Genomic DNA, 23,658 nt, shown 5'->3' with positions numbered 1-23,658 from the left:
AGCAGGTCAAGCGAACAGTCACTTTCCTTCTCATACTGCTTCCTTTAAAGGATCATTAAGCCCAAAGAGTCCAGTCAGTTCTGTTTATATTGTGCATAAATTAGCCTCTCGGGGCTTCACAGTCAGCACAGCCTCTACCCTGAGAGCCCCGCGCAGCTTCTGAGTGATCCAGATCTGTAATAGTTGGTAGGATGTAATGTAGATGCCGACTACAAACAAGGCTCCCTACATCATAACAATGTTATGTGTTAAAAACTTGTATGTTGAAGTGAACATGCATGTAACCCTCTCACTGAAGTTCCATAGTGCAGAAACAAGTGAAAGCTGTGACAGAGACACCGTTCACCCAGTTACAAGACACTGAACCGTCAGTATGATCTTGAAACTGAAAAATCCCCAGATCTTCAGTTGAATCTCTATTGGACAAGCACATTTTCTTAATGAATTCCAAAAAAAGAAACTCACAATAATGACAAGATAAGATTAGATAAGATAATCCTTTATTTGTCCCACAATGGGGAAATGTGCATTATTACAGCAGCAAAGGGGATAGCAAAAATAGAGAGCATCAGTTAAAACAATGATAATAAATAAGTAAAAAAAGCAGTAAGAAAAATATGAACGCCCCCATATAATGCCCCCATTCAATTCTGCGTTAAAAAAAACAATTCAGGCTTTCAAAATAACACCTCAGGTATCTGTTCTTATAGGCAACCACTGATAAATTATTTGTTCATTGGCAATATTAACATAAATAGAATATCACATTCAAAGTGACATAAATAGGGTTACATCTTGAGATTTTGTACAGCAGTTACAGTAAAACACTTACAGTGGTTCCAATGTAAAATAAAATACTGAAAATATACGTAGGCTATAAATACAATAGAGTGATCAAATCATGATGCTCCTGAAGCTTGGTTGATTTAATTGAATATATTAGTACTAAAGGAAGTGTTATTGGGCTAGTGTTTGGGCAGGAGAGGGTCCGGGTTAGAACAAATCATCTCATTAGAGTCTCTTTCCACGAGATACTTTCAAATATTGATCAAATTTGACATCTAATAGAAGTGGATGTTATAGGAATATCTTATCAATACACGCCTAATATGTTCAGTAGAGGGCGCAAGGAGACAAAGTTACACCTGTTTTCAAGGCAGCGCTCTCATTGGTGGAGAGCTGCTTCTGGCTGCTGGTGAGTGAAATGTGAGACTGTGCAGAGCTCCTTTAAACTCTGTGTGGTGTTCCTTCATCTTTATCTCGTATCGACGCCTCAGCCTCCTCTGCTTCGGTCCATCTCAGCAGCTCAGTCCGCCCTTCTGTTTAGTCTTCGAGGTCACCGGCATGCCGTTCTGATCCACGCACCAGCACTTGCCACGCTGCTTACCTCGAGACGACCAGCACTGCACCAACACAACAAACACATGAATGTGTTTATGCAGCTGGAAACACGAGCCACGTGTCCGCAGAAAGGTTTTCAGCGGTTTCCTGTAATTTCGCCTTGTTTGTAAACTCACCTGCTTCTTTCTGAAGAAGCCGCGCTTGTCACAGTTGGGCATGTAGATGTCGTGATTCGGGTCGAATACATGGGCGTCCAGACCTTCGATAAGTGTAGTGAGCAGTTTACGACAAGGAGCCTGTAGGGAGAGACAGCAGATTCGTGTAAGTGCGAGCCCAGTGTGCCGTTTCTCTGAGTTATTGAGCCCATTAGACAAAAAGGATTTTTACCTCATTTGGATCCTCAGTAGGTGCTGTTGCTAGGTTGAAATAAAGACAAAAACATTCATCATTTGGTCACTTATTACTGTAAGTAAACCGGTTTTTGTTATCTTTTTCAATGCACTTAGTCAACGTGCAGCACGAGTAAAACTAAACGCACTAATAGATGAACCGTAACGCCCATCTTGGAAAACAAATAAAAGTTTATACCACAATCACTGAGCCATAAAAACATTTTTCTTGCAAACTGCTGTCATATTTCGCTACATCTGGTTATGCGGTTGTTTTTATGTAACAGCGTGCCCGGGAGCTGTTGGCAATGGAAAAAATAAACTCGGCGTGTAAACACAGGTGTGTTCTTGTGGCCAAATATTTTGTTGACTTTCACGAGCACATGTTCAGGCTACGGGAAGTCTGATCAACACTCATTTGTTGATTTAATGTAAGTTGTACGGTGGTGAAACTGTCAAAAACTGACAAATAAGGTAATTATGAGTGCCAGTTTTAAAAATCAACACAATAAGAACATCGTCATCGTCATCATCAGGCACAATGTGGGACTCTTACCTGCCGTTTGGACAGTTTCAGTCGGGCCGATGCTGCTGGCGTTCGTACAGACTCCCCTGCCCTCCAACAGGGCGCGGAGGGGCCTCAGCTCATCCTCCTGTGGTGCGCAACGTAGACCTTGGGCGCAGCTCAGAGTGTAGACCCCACACGGTTCTCCAACAGCCAGAGAGGTGGTGTTTGAATCTACAGACGGCTGACTCTCTGTGGTCTTTGATTTACAGGTGGGGCATCCTCTGGACGGGGTGGTCAGCGGCAGTGACAGAGCCGGCTGCAGGAGGAGCAGCACCAGGATATTCAGACACAGGAGCATCTCACACTGGAGGTCTGGAAGAGGTCCACTAAGCGATGGTAGCAGTCCCCTACAACTGACTTTGTGATTGTTGGTTTCTGTTAGGACGCCTGCAGTTTGTGTGTGTGTCGCAATGTGGACGGTAATTCCCTCAAGCCAAGACAGAGTGATAATGAGGCTGACAGACACCACTGGCAGCAGCTTTTAAAGAGCAGTGGGGAAAGGTATGGGAGGGTACGTGATGGAGAATGTTAGTTTTCCCTCTCATTTCCACAGAGCTGAGCACTCCCCGTTTCCCCTTGTCTCTGACACGCACTCTCACGCATGCTCATACCATTTGTTGTCTGTCATCTTCCAGGATAGTAATGTTTTCTACACCGACATAAATCACAGAGTGATCGCTGCGTACGCTCCTCCGTTGCTCTGCCTTTTCCCCACTGAGAGGCTGATTTATTAACAGAGGTGATGCTTCGGTGTAAGCAGCCAATCATGGCTCAGCAGACAAGGAATTCAGCATGCAAGTTTAAAATCACTGCCGTTCATCATGACAGTGAAACACCAATTCGAATTTTTTTGTAGTCTGTCTATACAGAATTTATATATTGATCAGATCATGTGTCTTATAATGAGTCACTATTCATTGTAGCTGAAAACTGGAACGAACAACACAAGTTTAAGTAACAAAGCAATTGTAAAAGTGAAGCCATCAGCAGTAGTGGAATGTAACTAAGTACACATATTGTGTTAGCTGTGTATTTACTTTATTATACAGCTGTTATAATTTACACCAGTTTTACTTGTACTTCCAAATGATGCTACTCATTGACTGATTTCTTTTTAAACTACATAAACAAACTCTGTTTTCATGACTGAATCAACTGAATAAACATGCTGAACTTAATGGAAAGTTTCTGTTATTACCTCATTAATATTGTAGATATTTCTTCTCCAAAAACTACTTTGTGCCTGTTTAAATGTAATGCAAACAGTTAAACTTAGTGTGACCCTACTGAGTACCAATTAAACCAGTTAAAATGTTTTTTCTTCTCTATGGTCAGTTGTTTTGTTACAGTACCGTGTAGTTTATGGTGATTATAGTCTGCCCCCAACACAGCACTTTGAGCATGATTTGAAATGGAGTTAAACACATATTCAATTAAAGACTAACAGAAAATGTACAAATAAAGTTATGAAATGTTTTAAGAAGTACGGGTACTGTGATAAAATACCAAGTTACACTACTGGGCGCAAAAGTATTTAGTAACGTCCACCCATCGTCCTTGTTTTCACCGTTGTCTTTAAATAGCAACCACTAAACAAACACTTTGTTCACTGAGCGTGTTTACAGTGGCTGTAACTCCAGGGCTAAAGATTTAGAGGAAACGGCCGACACTGAGAGGCTGAAGGAGTGCCACTCAAGGTTGCATGACTAAGACATTAATAGCCACGAGCAACGAGTCCCACCCTGCAAATTCCACTGTCTGTGAGTCACAACAGATTAAATTAGAGGACGCGATCTTAAAAAATCTGATAGTCTTCCAACTTGATATATTATTTTTCCAGCTTGTGAACACTAAATCTTAAATACAAATGTAACTTAGTTACCCAGGGATTGAACAGAAAGATATCTCTTAAGTCGAGATAAGACTACTTGATCTGAATGATTTATCATCCCTTAATACCTCAGGATGTATTAGTCCTCTGTGGGCGATGCTGAATTAATAGGATTTATTTGCATGAGTGTAATGAGATATCTTGATTTTTTTTTTGACAAAAACTCTCCCATTTGATCTTTCTTTTACGCATTTTATGTATGATTTTACATTTAACATCAATTTAATTAATGTTCTAGACATTGCACCAGCCAGTTTAATTTATTGTATAAATATAACAACATACAATTACACGGTGATATAAGATTTTACCCAAATTGCCCACACGTTATACCCTTTACTTATAGCAGCATATGTTCACCGTGAAGGGGCCATTGCATCAGTGAAAGGTTAGGTACCAAACAATACTTTCTTATCTTTATGTCTCTCATAGATCGTTTCGCCAAAGAGAAACTGACCTCAATGGAATATCTCTCTTAGTGTATAGAAAAGCACATCATTAGCCACTCTGTGATTCTCACCTCCCCAAAAATACAATATGACTGTAAAAATTTGTTATTCAAGAGTAGTCTTATCCCATACAGTTAAACTTTATAGTATCATGTTTGTATAAAATAAAAAGTGTTCATAAAAACTTTGAGGTAACAATGTTTCTCTTTTACATTATATGTGTTACTCTCCATGTAAAATATATGTAAAAGAATATGTAAAACGCCAACTGTAAAACCAAACACACACGCGTGCACATGCACACACAGACGCGCGCACACACGGCACTGCACAGGTTAACGACGCTGTCCTCATCCTACGCTGTGATTGGTCGAGAGGGCGGGACTTCCGGCAGCGCAGGTTGGACATAAAGTGACAGACTTCACCTCCTTAAAATTGGAAGAAAAACCGAAGGACGGCGCGTTACAAGTTTAAAAACAGTAAGGAACCAACATGAGAAGAATAGGTTGTTAGTAGTTTGTGTGAAACCTGATGTGTAGTCATGTTTACGGGACACTATAGGCCGCACAGCGCGATAACGTTGTGTGGCTGAAAGCAGCTAGCCGGCCAACATAGTCCTCCCCGTAGTTTGGGAAATGCAATGCTGCGTTTAGGTTAGGCTCGGACATCGCTTCATCGCAGTTAACCCACATCAAATGATCATATGAGGTTGAATATTTGTTTACTCTATCGAAACACATTGACATTTACAGCATTTACTATTTTCAATTAGTCGTATCTGGCTGAAAAGTTGGTTTCGTTACCACTTTGGAAAGAAGTTGCCCTTTACTTACTTTCACTTTCTTAGGCTCCGAAAAGATCAGATTTTCCGACGTTGTGGGACGAAACTAAAAATGTTACCAAGGAGTCAAAATCCACACAGTAAAATACTTTTGTTTTATGTTATGACTGTGAATGGAAAAAAGTTTCTTTCACCTGATTCATCCTGGCTTGGAGTACATAACCTGACAGGAGAAAGCATGATGATATGTAGTTGACCAGCATTTAGCTGAAACGATCAATCGATCAGTTGATTAACAGAAAAATGATCTGATATTCATATGACTTAAACACAAATATCAAGTATTCTTAGTCCCTGTAAATCAACTCATCACTTGAGTCATTTTTCTTTGTCTTAGGGCCGCAACAATTTACCAATTCATCAATTAGTTGTCAGCTATTAAATCCATTGCCAGATGTTTTCATAATCGATAAATTGGTTTGAGTATTTTTGAAGGGTTAGGGTTAAAATTCTCTGATTCCAGTTCATTAAATTTGAGTATTTCCTGGTTTCTTTTCTCCTCCTCGGTAATAAATTGATTATTGTTGAGTTTTGGATGAAACAAGACATTTGAGGACGTTATCTTGGACTTTGGGAATCAGTGATCGTCACTTTTCACTGTGTTGTGAAATTTCCAAAGCAAATCAATTAATCTAGAAATTAATCATCAGATTAACCAAATGATGATTAGTTTCAGCCCTTGCCCATGGACATTTAATATACTAAAAGATTAATTGATTGATTCTTGTAAAAAGTCAACTCATTAGTAAAGGACATAATCATTACTTGCCCCCTACACCAGTGAGATATGTTAAAATGTTGCAGTGTTTCAGGCAGAGAAAGACCAGAAACACATCACTGAGTCAGGGTGTCTGTTAGTAACAGAGGAGTCAGTCGATACTTGAGTCAGTCAGTCACAGTTGACATTGGGTGGAAGACACCCACACCTGTCCATCCTGGGACTAACACGAACAGGGGACTCACGTTCATGCCTGTTGGCAGTGTACAGTCACTGTCCAGGCCTTTGCTTGTCTTTGGAATGTGGGATTAAATATAAATGGAAAAACACAAACGCACAAACTCCTCACGGGAAGGGTTCGGCCTGAGGTTCAAACCCAGGTCCTTCCTGTTGTCAGGCAACAGTGTTAATCATGTTGTGATCAGAGGTGTTTGCTGTGATTTTAAGGAGGACCTGTGCTGTTACTAGTGCTCTTGTTTTCTGAAAGTTTTCTCCAACAGCATCTGTGGCTATGAGGATTGAGTTAACAAACATTTGAGTCATCAGTTTGATATTTCAGTCAAATAAATCATCATGAACAAATTATATGCACATGAATAGCCTTTTGTCGTTAGATCTAGTGTCAGATGATATATGTGATTCTCTGAAGCAGTGAAACATCTTTTTCTTTTGTCCCAGATTGTGATGATTTTAAAACATGGACGACATAAACCTTCATTATCGCTTTTTGAACTGGAGGAGGCGAATTCGAGAAATTCGTGAAGTGCGAGCAGTGCGATACCGGGAGCGACTCAAAAGGATGCTGAGAGATGGAGACATACTCAGGTAACAGTGATGAGCGACACCACCGTGAGAGTCTGAAACTCATGAGGTTGAGTCCCTTATTATACACTGAAGCCTTTCCTTCACTTGCTGAGTCAGCACTCCACTTTGGTTGCTATCAGCAGAAGTGATGGTTATTGTAATATTTAGTTTGACTTTTTGGATCTTTCTGTAGGTATCATGGGAATTCAGATGAAGTTGGCTGTTTTGTGGCAGCCAGGCCGTTGTCGAGAAGAAATCGCTACTATGAAGTAAGAGATGATCTTTTCTTTTCAGTCTGTGTATAGTGTAGCAGTGACAATTAAAAGATACCGGCAGACTTGTTATTTAGTGACTTGATTTTACTTGTAAATTTGCTTGATTAACAATGATTCTCTACTTTGGGTCTTTATGGGTTTCAATGTGATATTCAGTGAAGAACCCCAGTATAACTCTCTAAGCTGAGCTGTTTTTTTATTATGCACCGCAGTTTGTAGCAGCTTTATTGTTGTAATTATCAGCCTAAGTCCTGCAAGGTTTCTTGAATTCATGCCAGCTATATAATGTATTCAGGATGCTTTTAATTATGAACTTTATTAAGCTTGTGGGATGATAAAATGGCCATATTTCTCAGACTTGTTTGTACATGAGTCACTTTATTCCAAATGGCGATACAAGTGAAACAATCTGGGAGTTAATCAAAAGAATTTAAGCTATACTTAATACTATACTACTGTATTATAATGTAAACATCAGTATGTAATGGGGTGTTTTTATAGTGAAGTACTAATAAATGACCCATGTCCTCATTTAGAAAATTCAGCAGAGGTTTTGAGCTTGTAATGGAAAAATAATATGTAATCAGTGCTGTGAATATTCATACAAATACATTTTTGCCTGAGGTATTAGAGGACACTTATTGTCCCACAATGCAGTGCACAGAAATGGAGGAGCTCCTCAGATCTAAGAGTAAGCAGAGCAATTTTCGACTGCAAGCATTTGTTTTCTACTAACTGAGGATTCAGCTCAGATACATTCAAGAAAACAAAAAATAAATTGTCATTATTATTTGGTGTAAATGTATTGCTTTGCATTTGAAACACAGATGATCCACTTTTCGTGTCATTTGCCCTAAGTAGAAAGTTATAAAGTACATTGATTTCTTTTACACTATATAGATTGTAATGATGACATTTACTTTCTAGAATTTATTGTAGCTTTCGGACCCAACTCTTGCTCTGTCATTGAGAGTCACGTCTGCTTGTTTGCCGTCATCTTGTTGAGCCACAATGAAAAATAACATCTGACATTCTTTGCAAGACTAAACATCTGTAAGTTTGCAATCAGATTTGTAAATACTTGGCAGCACCCTTTATGTTGTGTGTTGGGACTGGGTGTACAGTAATTACTGAAGTTAACACCAATTCTTCATGTCATTTGTCAAAATCATGTATGACAAAATGTCAGAGGCAGGTTCAGGTGTTGAACAAATAACAGCAACGATAATTTTCACTTTTGCATGCTGAGTGGGTTTTCCAGTTTGAACCTCTTCCATAACATCTCTGATGTTGACACAGGCTATGAAAACATGTCTTGATGTCTTTTGATTGCATCATTTTTATCGTAAAGCCTGTGACTGGGAGGAATATATTTTTGGATCAGAAGGGAAGTAGGGTGAGCGTTATTCTTCCAGACACTCAGTACATTTTATCACCAGGGTCACAAACATGTCCTGCAGTTTTAACATCGATTCACTTCATACAAAGTGTGTTGTAACTAAACCCTGCCTCCCTTAGCAACTGTTGCTATGTGTGAAAAGCCCTCCATTTTATCACCAAACTTTATTCAGTCTACAATGATAACGAAGGTAGTTCATTTTACAACAATGAGTCCTTGTTTTGAGATGAAGGCAGACAAAAGGAGGCATGACATCTCTTGCTGGAAACCAATAATTTTGCCGGCTGAAATTACAGCACTTTTGAGTAGGTTTTATTAGCTGTAGCTGGTGGAAAATATTTCTGTAAAATTGGGTCTCATGAATACAATCGCTTCTTCTAAAACATCACAAACAAGTCTTAGTTGATGCTTGGGTGGCTGAAATATATAATACTGTGCTGTTGACAACAGCGGAGTCAGATTCTCACTCTCTTTGTAAACAGCCTCAACTAGCAACTACAAAAACTGGTATGAAAGGTCAATACTGAACTTCATACTATAACAATAGTACAGATACAGTATATCAGAGTTACAGTGGTGCTTTTCACTTTAACTCTAATCAGATGCAGGCTTTCTTCCCTCAGCCCTGACAAATTGGTTTCAGAGAGCCAAAAAAGTTGCGGCTCATTTACAAATCATGTGCTGGTTTGTTTATTTCACTGCTCTTCCTAATAGACACTGTAGTGCACAAACATCCTGAGACCGTGACTGTTACTCAGAGTAAACCGTGTTCAAACTTGCCTAACACACACATCCTGCCCCCGGTTGGACCTGAAGTGAAACACTAACTTACCCGTTCAACCTTTTAAACTCACATGTGTTTCATTGTTGTGACTCACTTTGTGAGAGTCACGTAGGAGGAGATAGGAAGCCATTTACGTAAATGTGCATATGAGCAAATGAATGACTGTAAAGCAGGTGCTGATTGTAGATTTTTGTCTTCTGCACGTTTACACTGACACAGACAATAGGGACATATTACTTACTACTTACTCTCAGGAGACCACTGCTGAGGTCATGGGAAAGAACTTAAAAAGTTTCCTCTTCTCCTCGCCCTGGATTTGCCAGCAGTGCTCCGATTGCAGTGTGTCCATGTTGGGCTCCCTAGGGATGATGTCATATGGTCAGCATTCAGTTATGATAACAACGGTGAAAGCCAGCTCTTTACTGGAGGGTTTTCACATTGAACCAACATGCAATGTTGTACAAACAGATACTATAATGTTGGTTTGGAAATTTCATGAAGTGAAAACAAGAGCCGTGTCAAACCTAAAAGTAGAATATAATGGCATATAAACCTGCGGCTCAAAATCTGTAAAACTGTGCTTCACTACTTTTATCTTAACGACTGGATGGATTGCTGTAAACAAGTTAGCCCCATTCATGGTACCCAGAGGATGACTCTCTCTGACTTTGGTGATTTCCTGACACCCTCAGGATTTTTTTTCAGTTTGTCATAGAATAACTGCAAAACTAATGAACCTAATGGGCCTTAGCTATACTGTGCTAATTGTCGAATATAAGCATGCTAACATACCAAACTCTAAGGTGGCAAACATGAACATAATACCTGACCAAACCACACAGTAGCATGGTCATGTTGAGCCCTGCTAGCATAGCAGTAGCATTACGTCAATTACATGTTTGCTAAAAACCTATTTCTTTGTAAACATAACATTAGTACTGCACATACTATGCCATTTATCACAGTGGCTGTATCACCCTCACATGACAACATCCACTGAAGGAAATAAAAGAAGTTCTGAAAAACTAGTCCTCCTCTCCCTCAGTCTCTCCACAGTTAGCAGTGTGTTGTTAGAGGAGTTCATGACACATCGGATGTGGATGTGACAACAGCATCTTTTACATTCGCGGGTGGCGTCCTAAGATGTGTCAGAGGAAGAATAAAATGACTCACCGCATCATGAAGAAGAAACATTCATATCTGAAGCTACTGGCTGTGATGCTCACGCCTCCAAAGTTTATAGAATGTAATGACAGCCTGTCTCTACATAATCACTATTTATACCTTTGCACTGTTTCTAATGTTTACAATTTTAAGAACGCTTGACTTGTATACAAGTTTTTATTACCTTGTTGGTCAGTAGTGACTATTTAGATATAGACACATTTTTACTTACTTGTACATTACTGTCTTGTGCATTCTCCAATCTTAAAGCAACATTATGTAGAAAATTGCATTTTCCGTATTTGGTGTCCCCCACAATTTCTGAGTACAACGTCACTGTCGTACAAATACAACTTCCAGGTCTGTACCAATGTTTCAGACATAATGTGGGTGCTGACTACAACCAAAAGTCATTACGTCATAACAGTGCAATGTGTTGTATGTTGAACTAAACATGTATGTAACTCTGTGATCCTGCCAACTCACTGAAGTTACATATAGCAGAAACAAGTGCCTGTTACTACTACCTTTATTTGTTGGGCTTTGTTATCCCTGTCTTTAGCTGTATGTCTGTTCCTGTGGGAGCAAAGACAAACATGAGTCAAGTTCCTTCTGAATGTAGCTGGTCAATTCAGCCAATTCTGATTCAGTCTTTCAACATTTGGTCACATAAATGTTTAGAGACATCCCAAAAATAAGATTTTTTTTCTTATATTTTCTGGTAATAATTTATAATTCATTATGATCAAAATTTATGATTACTTATGGCCTTTGCAGGTGACCATCATCGATACAGGTGTGAGAGGAATGATTGCTGTTGGTTTGGTGCCTCAGATGTACAAACTGGACCATCAGCCGGGCTGGCTCCCAAACTCTGTGGCTTTTCATGCTGATGATGGCAAGTATGTGACAATGCTGATATTTCTGACATACTGTAGACTTAACGTGTTTATAATGATAATTGGCATGGAGATGAAGCCAAATAACGTATGAATATGCTACATCTCATCTCGTGAGTCTGTCTATAAACACTAGGCTGGTATAGATATTAACGTTGAAACAGGTTTGTTTGGCTGTAATCATTCCTCCTGTCCATACTCATCATCAAGAGAAGCTACTTTATGTGGTTTCAGGGTCTGTTAGTGAGACTGGGATGAATTTGGGAAACTCTTGACTAAGGGGAAAAATGCACAATTCATGTTCAGTTCTCAGAATCTCTGACTACTTTTAGAAAGAGCTTCGTCAGTCAATGTTACAAGACAATATGTGGTCATGTTTCAGGAAGTGGACAAAGGTTAGAGAACATTACACATTTATGTCAGACTGACACCAGGACTTCATGTACATATTTGGTTATCTACCCTTCTTTCTCTTTTTTCTGGTGTTTACAATAATAAACTGTTGATGGATGAGAACACAGTACAACACTTGTTACAGTCAGTCTGAGAGCACACGAACACTACTTGCTCCACCACAGGGAAGTTATTAAAATTGTATGTGGACATCAGAGCTTTGACAGTAGAAAGATAAAAGGAGATGATGGGAGAGGGAATTCAGCAACAACAGGCTGGGCAGGATTGAGGCATTCTACGCACATGCCTCAGGCCTTATTGCCACAAAAGGGCCCAGATAGTGGAGAAAAAGAACTGCCTAGTTAAAACAATGTTTAACAGACATTTGTAAGTTAACTTCACTTTTTTTTATAGGTGCAGGACAAACCAATTGTGTATGAATACCAAAATATAAATAGATAACTACCTACCCAACTAAATTTATGTTAAATAGTAACCGTGTGGCATTTGAGTAGTTTTGTTGTTGTTTGTTTATCAGATAGTGCATATATGGGGCCAAGAGTTATCTATCTGTAATCCAGGGCTGACGACATGCAGCAAATGTTTCCGGCTGGATTTCTTTGAGTCCATGGCTGAGCAATTAAAATCCAAGTGAGCATGCAATGCAATTATCAGTGCAAACACCAAGTTGAGTAAACATTTACAGTAGAAAATATAACTTAAACAGAAGCAGATTACACAAATGAGCTGCAGATTGTTAACCCTTTTCCACCTTCATCTTCTGTTACTTGTGTCTTCTGATGTTTCTCTCTGTATCTGCAGAAATGTAGGTAACCTTGCTGTCTCCCATAGGAGAAATGTGTTGTTAACCACTGCAACTAACCAGACATGACAATAAAAACACATTAGTAAAAGCTCAAGTGCAAACATTAGATTAAAAACACTGAAAATGATTAATGATCAGCCATTGAACCTCTCCAAATTGTCTTTCCACAGGCTGTATAATGGCAACACTGTGGGTCAGCAGTTCGGTCCAAAATGCTGTAGAGGTGACAGAATCGGCTGTGGAATATCCCTGGACTCTGATGACGGACAGTTAACAGTGTTTTTTACCAAGAATGGCAAAGAAGTAAGTGCTCCATTACCATCATATTTCTTCACCTTAGACAGAATTTATTTAGCCAGTACAGTTTTACACGTGAGTGTTCCCAGCTACTTTTCCTCAAAAATACAGAATTTGAATGTGTGCCTAGGTCGGCAGTGTGGAGGTCCCAGCAGCTCCGGACGGTCTCTACCCTGCTGTGGGTATGCACTCTCTGGGGGAAGAAGTGCAGCTGGACCTGAACGCTGAATGGGGCACAGAGGAGGATGATGGGCAGATGATAGTGGATAGTCATGAAGAGGACTGGGGCCGTCTTCATGACGTCAGAGTGACTGGCACAGTGAGTCCTGAAAAATGTGTGTGTGTGTGTGTGTGTGTGTGTGTGTGTGTGTGTGTGTGTGTGTGTGTGTGTGTGTGTGTATGTGTGTATGTGTGTATATATATATATATATATATATATTTTTATTTTTATTTTTATTTTTATTTATTTATTTATTTCACATAGTCAATATAGAAATCCTGGATTGAACATTGTCCACCCCTCCCTGTGACGGCCGGGCTACAGTGTTTGTGTTTGACTCAGCCGTTGATACGCATAAAACCTGAATTGAAAAGGATGGGAGGGGATGACAGCTGAATAGCCCTGAGGCAGGAACAAGTAACCTTATGCCACCCTCACATTTAATTATCCTTCAGTTCGACAAATTTGGCCCTGTCCTGTATGAATGCTGGGCCCATAAACCACAGTCTGATCTCCCTGCAAATCAGCAGTTACACACGTGCACATTGTAACACTACTTGAGAGATGTGAGGACAGAAAAACAAGTCAGTAACAAAGCCGGATGCAGGATTTCAAGGCTCATACTTAAGTTTAGGATTATGCTTCTTGGTTTCTGTTTCTCATTTGTGTTTTTTTTTTCTCTGTTACTGTCCAAACGGTAACTGCAGGTGTTGTTCTGTTTAATTTTACTGATATTTGTGAATGCATTGGACACGCAGGTGTGTCAAAAACTGTTAAAAACTGTTTGTAGGGACACACAAACTCCGACATTGCCTACAAATAAACTGAAACTGGCAGAGCTGTTTAGAGATTTGATATCAACTCCAAATGTGGTCAGCCAGAGTTACAAGACTGGAGTTGCTGTTTACCTCTCGAGATTATGCTAGTGAGAAAAGGAAGAACTTAAGAAAACACAAGTTAAAGTTCTCCAGAAAAATGTCTGATAATGCAGATAAATGAGACTAAAATATGTCTTTATCAAGTAAGTGTACAATATAAACCAACACATGTTGTTATTGGTGCTAAAGGGAGATCTTAATGACTTTACACATTTTCATCGCTACACTCTTTCTTTGACATCTCATCCAGCCGACTGTTTGTTAATGAGAGCTGTGTGAAGTTAACTGAGAAAATGGGCAGCCATACTACAACTGTGGTGTTAGGCCTAGACTCTTGTGTTACAGTCTTTTGTTATCTTCAGACAGTGTGTTCATGACATTTGTGAATGCTGCTCAGCAAAAGGATTTAGCTTTTGGTGGTGTTGATCTCCTCTACTGCATGTAGTAAACAGTTATGTTATCTCTGTTGCAGTAGATTTGCTTTTAGTCCCAGAACAATACGGCGCAGCGATGACGAATCCAGATGCTGCCCTATTTTTCCGGGAAAGAAAGAATTGCATGACGTTGCGACCTATTTTTTTTTTCATCTCATCATCTAACTTCCCTGATAGGATAATGTGTGAATAAAACATGCTCGCTCCTCTTGTTCAACTCTTGTCTCTACCAGACTGAGAAGACAGCAGAGAGCCAGGCCACAGTCAGAAAATGTGATGCTGGTGCAAACTCAGGAATTTTATACATATTATGCATTATGTTCAGCATATTTCTTGACCACAGCTAAGTAGTGTTTACATTTATTTATTCGAGTGATTAAAAAAACTAATTATCATGAGATTTAAATCTAAAAGCAAAATTTTTTTTAATGAATTTCCATTGAAAACCAAAGCAAGTTCCTCATTATCCCCATGTGGTAACCATGCTAACCAGGGTTGTTATATGCTAAAGCAATATGTAACAGTAACACAAGTAGAGAAGGATCATTAAGTCAGCTAACATACTGTAATCTCAACCAAATATATTTAAGTTAACTAACATTAGGAACCAGCAAATACTGGTCATGCTAGCCCAGCTACGGCTGTAGAAGCAAAAGTCCTGAATGTATTAAAACTAAGAGACTAACAGACTTGCTTTAAAGCTGAATTCATTGATTTATTTATTTTACATAAATGTTTTACTTTTTTTTTTTGCCACTAGGGGCCAGCAGAACAAGATGAATACACAGCAACAATAATGTATTATCACCCTAAAAGACTGCAGCTACATCTTCAGCAAATCAGTCTGTTTGTACATGAGTATTCATTTGGAGTCGAGTTTATTTGGTCACACCACAAGTTTCAGTCCATTATCGTCCCTCTGTTTGTCTCGATGAACTGCAGAGAGAAATATGTCTCTTCACCCCTAAGGTGCTCCAATTTGTTCACCGGCTAGCTAGTCGCCAACCGTGTCTGTCTGATGTTCAGCATTCAGTCAGCTTATCAGACTGGAGTTTGCAGACTGGAAAATCGAAACCATGAGCTAAAAGTGGCACATAGTGGCACTTTTTATCTATTGTTATTATATCAAAATATTGATTGGTTTAGCTGTATCTAAAAGTGTGTAGTCATTAAGGTAACAGCAGACTGAGGGGCATCATGAATGTTTAAGTTTTGTTCATTCAGATCCTTTAGTTGAGTTAGTCTAGGCACATTACTAAGTATGAAATAAAGGGATTTTTTTTAATGATGAACATAAAGCAAATTTTTTTAAAATGACCTAAGACTCCAGATGGCACAGCATGATACTGTTTTAAATCAGTGCTCTCATGCTAAGATTGTAACAAATTATTGGATAGTAACTGAGTCATAACCTGAATGTTTGTGCTGTATTTCCACAGCTGCTGGAGTACGTGGGTAAAGGGAAGAGCATCGTGGACGTGGGCTTGGCTCAGGCCCGTCGGCCTCTCAACACACGCTTCCACTACTATGAACTGGAGATCACAGATGCTGGAGAGAAGTGTTATATCGCCCTGGGGCTGGCACGCAGGGTGAGAGGCTCCTCATTTTCACCACAATCATCACGTGTCAGTTTTGTTGGCCGTGACACTTACTGTACACACTCTGTTGTTATCTGTCGGGTAAGAAAAGTTCTTTTCCCCCCTCTCAAACCTCGTCATCGCACTCCTCATATGCACCACTGCTCTCAATGTTTCCAGTCTGAGTGATGAATGATCGAAAGAGGAAAAGCTAACAACAGAATAAATATTGTCTCATTTCATCCCCACATCTGGTTTTCCATAGAAAGCAGGTTTTTCCATTTAGATGCTAATCTGCCATGTTAACTAGAGTACTGCAGTCTCGTGTGTGAAAGGTTACTTATGAGATAAGATCAGATGGTTCTTTTGTCTCAGTTTCTTCTGTTTCTGCCTTATTTCACTTCCTATTTCCATGCTGTCACGATATGAGGAAAATCGGCAATTCATTCTTTCGAACCTTGATTTCAGGCTCAGAGATTCAGTTGAGAGAGGCCCTCGTTTCCCCTGATACTTAACATGAACAGAGACATTAAGCAAACACACAAAAAGCAAACAAGATTTAAATGGAAGTACAAATCTCCAAAACAACAATCACAAGCTTGATAGAGGATGATGATACTAAGAAACTGCTGCACTAACAAACTAAAAGCAGTCTTCCAAAGATCAGTCCTAACATGAGGCACTTCAATAACCAGCCAGTCACTGGAGTGAGTTAAAAAAATGACCAATGTAGCATAGATGTTAGATACGATGGAAATTATCTGCTGAGTATGAAGTCTCTCAGACAGAGGAGGCTAACCGATCTTATAATAGAGGATGCAGTGATGAGTATTGTAGCTGTCACCAGAAATAAACCTCAGGGATGACTGGTAGACAGAATCCAAGGGCCTACAGTAAATGTTGGGGGAACGGCATGCCTGTAAATTACCTCACCATAATCCAAAATGGCTAGAACAGCTAATTCAACAATCTGCTGGATGTATTTCAAAAGAAAAACATTTTTTTGATGATCACTGACTGACTTTGATCCATTAACTGTGATTGATTGATAACTGTGACTGAGATTTTGATATTACAGTAATCTATGTTTTTAATTTTGACAAATCATACATTTGATTTTATTGCTTCCTGTACCAGCTTGAGAAGTTTTCTGGAAAGCATAAAAAGAACGCTTCAGGTTCTTAATGACCAGTTGTACAGAGTGATATATGATGGAATCATCAGCATAAAGATCAAAAGAAGAGATCATATTGATAAAATGTAACCTTGCACACCCTTTGATACCGACAGAAACTCATTTTTGGACATCACAAACTGATGCCTCCCTCATAGGTTTTTTTCGCGATGGTGAATGAAAATGTGAATTATCAGTCAGCACTACCATACACAAGAATCAAAGAATAGAAGAGAATTGAAAGTATGCAGGAGTTTCTCAGGCTAAGCAAGTAAAGGAGGATATCCTTATTTGTTTGGCTGCATCAGGTGGTTGTAATCTGTGCTGATGACAGCGATTGACGATCCATATTTTGGAAATAAGTCTGAGAGAAGACTTGTTGAATGTTTACACATCATAGTTGTGAGGCCCTAAGCCTCCCATAAAATCGTCACCAACTTGTCCATATTGTGTTAAAACATTCTGCGTAATACCAGCTTTGGATGTCGACATCTTGTGTTTGGTTAATGGATGCTAATTGCTCAAGTGTCAGTCTTGCTAATCACGCTGCTGTTTTGCCAGGTGTGATAATGCTCACAGCCTGGGAGGTGGCGGATCACCGTTTCCCTCACCCTTACCATTCAGTTCCCCCGACTCCTCTGCTGGTAGATACTGTGTGTGGGCATGTCGCGCCCTCGGGTCAGACGGTGTGGAGAATGGAGCTCTGTCATTTCGCTGATTGTTTTCCAGGAATTGTTTTTCTCGATGTGTCTGCGGTTCTCGGTGGAGCATTATAAATCCATCAGACGGTCATTCCTGAGGTTTTTCTTTCCGTCCCCTGTCATCTTCTGCAATATGCATCAGCCTGCTGATGGGAAGTATTACTTCGCTGCAAAAAAGCAAAACAAAGGTGTCTCTCAATCTTTCTCTCTCTGTCTCAGGGTAACTCATGCTTAACCATCACCAGTTACTCAATGATTGCTTGTATTGGATAAAGGAGCAATTGTTGATGGTGCATTCCTTTTTCTCTTGTTGCTTCAGGGAAAGTCCTGTTTTCTACGCAACAGTCATTACGTATCTCTTTTACTCTCTGTTATAATGGCCTTTTTACTGTCTCATGCTTTCTCCTTCTAACTCCTAATTTTTTTTTTTACCTGCCCATCATCACATCAGTGCTCTGATCACGGGAGCGTAAACAGCTTTTAGACCTGCTATAATTACACTTACACTTCACTGTAAAGTCAATATTAGGTCAGGTTGTATTATACATTTCATAGATATCTCCCTGCATAGTCACTGTAGTCAATAGGTGGTTTAGCTGATCAGTGTCACAGATGATGGTGGTTTGGGACCACAGATCTTCAGGATGGCCAAAGATAGATGCAAGATGTCTGCAGTTCTACTGGAAGAAGTAAATGGCAGGTGATGACTGAAAAGTTACAGATCACATAACATCAATAACCTGACCTTCTCATTTAACTCCTATTTTAGTGATTAATTATATAACTTACAGTTGATGTCTGCAGGTTGTCAAATCTCTATTATGTGTAACCCCCAATTAGATGAAGGGAAACTTCTTAAGATAATGTTCAGTGCTCTTTCTCAATATTTTGATTTTGATGTATTAAAAGTTTTTTGTTTTTTGATGTATTGAAAAGAAAATCCCTACACCTGGATGGGTGTCACCTCACAGTAGAGTTTTTCTGTCCTTTGTTTACCCATTGTGAGATCAGCCATGAATGTGAATCCTTTGTCCATGTTTCTGCAGTTTTTTTGTGTGTAATTCAGCCGATAAACCAAACAACAAATAGACAGACACGGGTGAAAACATAACTCCCTTGGCCTTGGTAATGAAGTGGATGGGGACAGTGTTCAGACTAGTTATGTTGATGAATCATAATATGTGACTTTGTCTTTTATTTTGCAGGACTACCCCAAAAACAGACATCCAGGTTGGAGCAGAGGGTCCATAGCCTATCATGCAGGTGAGTGCTGATGTTACATGTGTTTTCTCTGTGAGCATTTGCATTCAAGTTAAATCCATATAATACTTGCATTATGTCATTGTTGCCAGTCTTGAAATCTGTCTTGTATTTAAGTTTGTCACCCACAGTCACATTGGTAACTGCACCAAACTGGTGTCTCGTGTTTCTGGCAACAGTAGAGAGAGGAGTTTGCCAGTATTTTATTAATAACAATATCAATAATAATGAAATGTTTAACAGTCATATTTGATTTCTATGCAGCTTTCTTTGGCTTAGCTTGTCGGAACAAACAGAACAGTGTGTTGCTGAAAACAATTCCGACTGAACTACTTTATCAATGTCCCAACTTAATATTTGATACATGTTCTCTCCTGTGTCTGCGTGGGTTTCCTCTGGTTGCTCCGGTTTCCTCCCACAGTTCAAACCATGCAGGCTAGGTAAACTGGAAACTGTGGGAGTGATTGGGAATTAGTCTGTCTGTGCAGTGTGTGTAGGCTGAGCAGGATCAGTGGTTCAGAAAATGAATAGGTGGATATTTTACACTGCTCAACCAAACAAACAGATTTTTAGAGAGGTTAACAATGGCAGATGTTGTGTTGTGTCATGGCAGCTTTGTCTTGATTGTATTTTCTTAATATATGTGACATGAATGTAATCTGTTGTTGTTTGTAGATGATGGAAAGCTGTTCCAGGGCAGCGGGGTTGGGGACCCGTTTGGACCACGCTGCTTTGAAGGAGACATAATGGGCTGTGGGATCATGTTCCCACGTGACTACAGCCTTGATGGTGGAGGTGAACATCTTGTATGTGGTCTACAAAGCCACGTGTCTCATCTTGTTCAGTCTTTAACTTTCTTTCTTTTCTTTTGTTTTCTATTTTTCAGATGACGTAGATGACTGGGATCTCGAGGTGTTTCCCAAACCAAGCGAGGTTCAGAATGACTTGTATGCAAACAATGAAGATGAGGAGGACGAGGTAGAAGATGTGGAGGGGAAGAAGGTTGCGGTGAGATGCTGTCAAAACTTTGGAATATCAAAACAAGGGACTCCTAAAGCCTTTAGTACAAATAATCTTACTATCCTTTTACTATGCCCTTGTGTTTAAACAGGTCTTCTTCACCAGAAATGGACAGGTGGTGGGCCGCAGAGAAGTGGCCTTACCTGTAGGAGGCTTGTATCCCACGATTGGCATGATGAGCACTGGGGAGAAGGTCAGAGTGGATCTGCACCCGCTCAGCGGCTGAACTGAGTGTAAGAAATGCAATCTGAGCAATGAAATCAGAGCACGGACGAATGATCGAGCTCTGGAACATTTTGGAGATCGGACAATAAATATTACCTCCAAATCAACGGTGTTACTTGAAAAAGTCACTCCAGTGTAGGAGGGGACTGTGGCGCCCTCATGCTGTAGGAATGATCAAAATAATGTATGTTATTCAGGAACACTTCCTGCATGGGGTCATTCAGGAAAATCTGTACCGCATCTCAAGTTAAATTTGAGGGAAAATGCGATTTAGGGTGACATCCAACTGACAAAAGAGAGTAAACCAATCACAAAACTCTGCTGCAGCTCTTGGTCTCCTATAGCGCCTTTGTCTCATGTGCCTTCTTCAAATTTGTCCTCAGTATCCCATGCTCTTTTAATGTTCCTTTTAATGTATCTAACACGCAAAACTCGCAAATTTTATGAAATTCTCTTGAATGTAGCTTCATGTGTGACTCATGAAAATAACAATCTGTGCCTGAAAGGTTAAACCCAGTAATCCCCTGGGAACTTTATTTGAAAGAGGCGAGCCTCAAAGAAGTGCTTTATGATGAAATGCGTATACAGAAAACAAGTAGTCTGTGAGGGTGAAATACTATTAGTGTTCCATCACACAAAGTAAAGTTAATACAGTAAGATCAAATGCCAGAAAGGATCTCACCAGAATAACAAATCAATCAGAGCAGACCACATCTACCAAGACAACCCTCTTATCAGCTATAATCTACGTCAGCAGATATGTAGCGTCACTCCCACAGCCTGCAGCCACACTGAGCTCATTGATGGTGTGTTGCTGACACTCAGTGGTGAGAGTGATGGTGTTCGGAAAGTCTTCCACAAAACAGTAAATCAGTGAGTTCCCTCAAACAGTAAAACCAGCTGCTTTGTGTCTGTGGTTCTGACATGAAGTGCAAGCCACACGCATTAGGAATTACGTGATAATTAAATGTAATAATAACAGTTTTCCCACCTAATTGTAGACAACATTGTCATAAAATACAGTCATAATCAGTGCAAACTCTTTAAGGATGAATATTTGTGACAGTAAAACCAATCACGTCAGATGGAAAACTCCCAACAGATTACTAAGAAAAAAGTTTGGGTTCTCCAGTAGTGAGATATTTGGTGTCCAGGTGTAACCATACACATATTGGAGCCTGTATTTTACAGTCAAACAATTAAACCAAGAACATTTTAATTAAATACTTATCTCTAAGCTAATGACAAACCTGAGCTTCACAGAAAAAACAACAACTAATTTTTAGTCATATATTTGGTGTATTTCCTGTGGATCATGAGGTATTTGGGATGAAATGGATCATAAATGTCTCAAAAAGGGAAAATTCTGAAGAGCAATTCTTTTTATTGTCAAACCATGTCAGGAAAAGAATAATTAACGATGTAACATGGTATAACATTTATATTCTACTTTTTACTTAAGATCTGAATGTTTAAAATGAAGCCATACTGTAACTGTTTGCTGCTCTCAGGTATATTTGAAAATCAAATACCTTGACTTTTCTATGGTTATTTTTTAATGATTGTGCTGTATGTTGAAGTCAACCATTGATTGCCACAAACCTGTAATGCATTTTTAATGTGGGTCATTGTTTTCCTTAGGAATCCATTTTTTGTGCAATTGCAGACTGTTAAAGTAGAATACTTTGGACTGTTATCCTGTCAGATCCGTGTGTCAAGTTAAATTAAGGGGTTGTTTTCTTTTTGTGCTGCCTAACACCATTTTTTTTAACCAAAACTGTTGTGTAACTGAGTTAATCATAAATATGGAACAGTACAGTACAACCTCCAGAGTTTTATCTTTTACCTTACCTTGCCCTTTATCTGACACAAATAGATATAGGAACTTGATCTATGTTTTTACAACCAGACTGCTTTTAATGGGCCAAGTGCCTGTGTGAAAACATCCAGATTGGTTCCTTTATTAAATAATACACCCATTTGTAGGATCATGTGGGAAGTGTTAGAAATGGGCATCAACACCTCGTCCCAAAGGTGTTGCGTGTCTGTGGACTCTGCAGGTCACTGAAAAACACCTTACTGTATCCATGTTGGAGTCCTTCTCCTGCAGGTATATTCATTGGAATAAGGATTAATTGCATCCATGAAGTGCAAAGATTTGAGAGATGCTCATGTGATGCTCAAGTGCTGCTAACTGTGTGCTGAGGAAACACTCTAACATCATCGTATCAGCCTGTACTGTAGACGGGGTGTACTCTGGTTTGGTTTTGTCATCGTCCAGTATTGGTGAGTCAGCATGTGAGTTCACAGGAGCTGATAATGTTCTTCTTCTGCTGCTGCTGCTGGCCCTCTGCCACACGCTTTAAAATTTAGCTGTACTTTTTTGTCTTTTATGTCATTAATCATGAGGCTCAACACAATTACAGCAGCTGTCTCTGTCCTGCCCCTGTGTACATCCTGTCATGTACTGTGTTAGTTTCTTTTATCTTGTTTACTTTGGTCTCTTTTCACTTGAAACAATCAGAAAAAAAAATGCCAAAAATAATGTTAAGAAAATAAAGACTATTTACATTCACTGCACCACTGGCTGCTTTGTCTCACTTTTGTTGGGTCATGTTTAAAAATTATTACAATTAGTGCCGTTTGCTGACTTCACATGCAAATGAGATCAGATTTATGTTTTTTTAATGCAGACCTCATATTTCAATCCTCAAGTTATTGTCGTAAAATGATTACTTTCCCTACTCCCCAGTGTGTTGTACCCCTTTGTAAGGGCTGCAGTATTTTCACAGAAGTGATGATCTGAAGAAGCCGTTTAGACAAGCTTAATAATTGTATTTGGTCTAATGTGACAGACATGTGTCTCTGATGTCTTAAAACATTTAGAAAAATCTATGCTATATAAGTATCAATACTGGTGTTTACAGTTCAACAGTGCCACTATATAAGGTGAGCAATAAAACTAGAGAATCTAAAACATCAATTTAACCAATATCTCTGAAGGAAATAATATCAATGTATATGTAAGGATAATATTCTTAGCAAAACCTGCAAGTAAAGACCTCAAACAATGTTCTAATGTGAGAATGTGCACAAAATATATTATATTCATTTGTGAATTCATGTAAATG

The 23,658-nt window shown here is 39.3% G+C and overlaps 2 protein-coding genes across 2 annotated transcripts; one reads left to right on the top strand and one right to left on the bottom strand.

Annotated features, from left to right (window-relative positions):
* Nucleotides 1–489: 489 nt before the first annotated feature.
* On the bottom strand, nt 490–2,633 carry LOC119020858 (insulin-like growth factor-binding protein 5). Its single transcript, XM_037100565.1, has 4 exons — nt 2,287–2,633; nt 1,729–1,757; nt 1,518–1,637; nt 490–1,403 (listed from the first exon to the last, which is right to left on the bottom strand). Exons 1-4 carry the CDS (start codon nt 2,594–2,596, stop codon nt 1,299–1,301), a joined length of 564 nt encoding a protein of 187 aa, XP_036956460.1. The 5' UTR covers nt 2,597–2,633; the 3' UTR covers nt 490–1,298.
* A 2,379-nt stretch (nt 2,634–5,012) lies between these two features.
* LOC119021713 (SPRY domain-containing protein 3-like) lies at nt 5,013–23,107 on the top strand. Its single transcript, XM_037102180.1, has 11 exons — nt 5,013–5,117; nt 6,876–7,022; nt 7,195–7,270; nt 11,401–11,525; nt 12,912–13,044; nt 13,169–13,357; nt 16,010–16,159; nt 19,228–19,285; nt 19,958–20,077; nt 20,169–20,290; nt 20,394–23,107. Exons 2-11 carry the CDS (start codon nt 6,895–6,897, stop codon nt 20,526–20,528), a joined length of 1,236 nt encoding a protein of 411 aa, XP_036958075.1. The 5' UTR covers nt 5,013–5,117; nt 6,876–6,894; the 3' UTR covers nt 20,529–23,107.
* The last annotated feature ends 551 nt before the right edge of the window (nt 23,108–23,658 follow it).

This window comes from Acanthopagrus latus, chromosome 6, assembly GCF_904848185.1.
Source record: "Acanthopagrus latus isolate v.2019 chromosome 6, fAcaLat1.1, whole genome shotgun sequence".
Taxonomy (NCBI): Eukaryota; Metazoa; Chordata; class Actinopteri; order Spariformes; family Sparidae; genus Acanthopagrus; species Acanthopagrus latus.
Note: the sequence above shows the minus strand (reverse complement) of the source record. Positions and strands in the feature narration are given on the sequence as shown.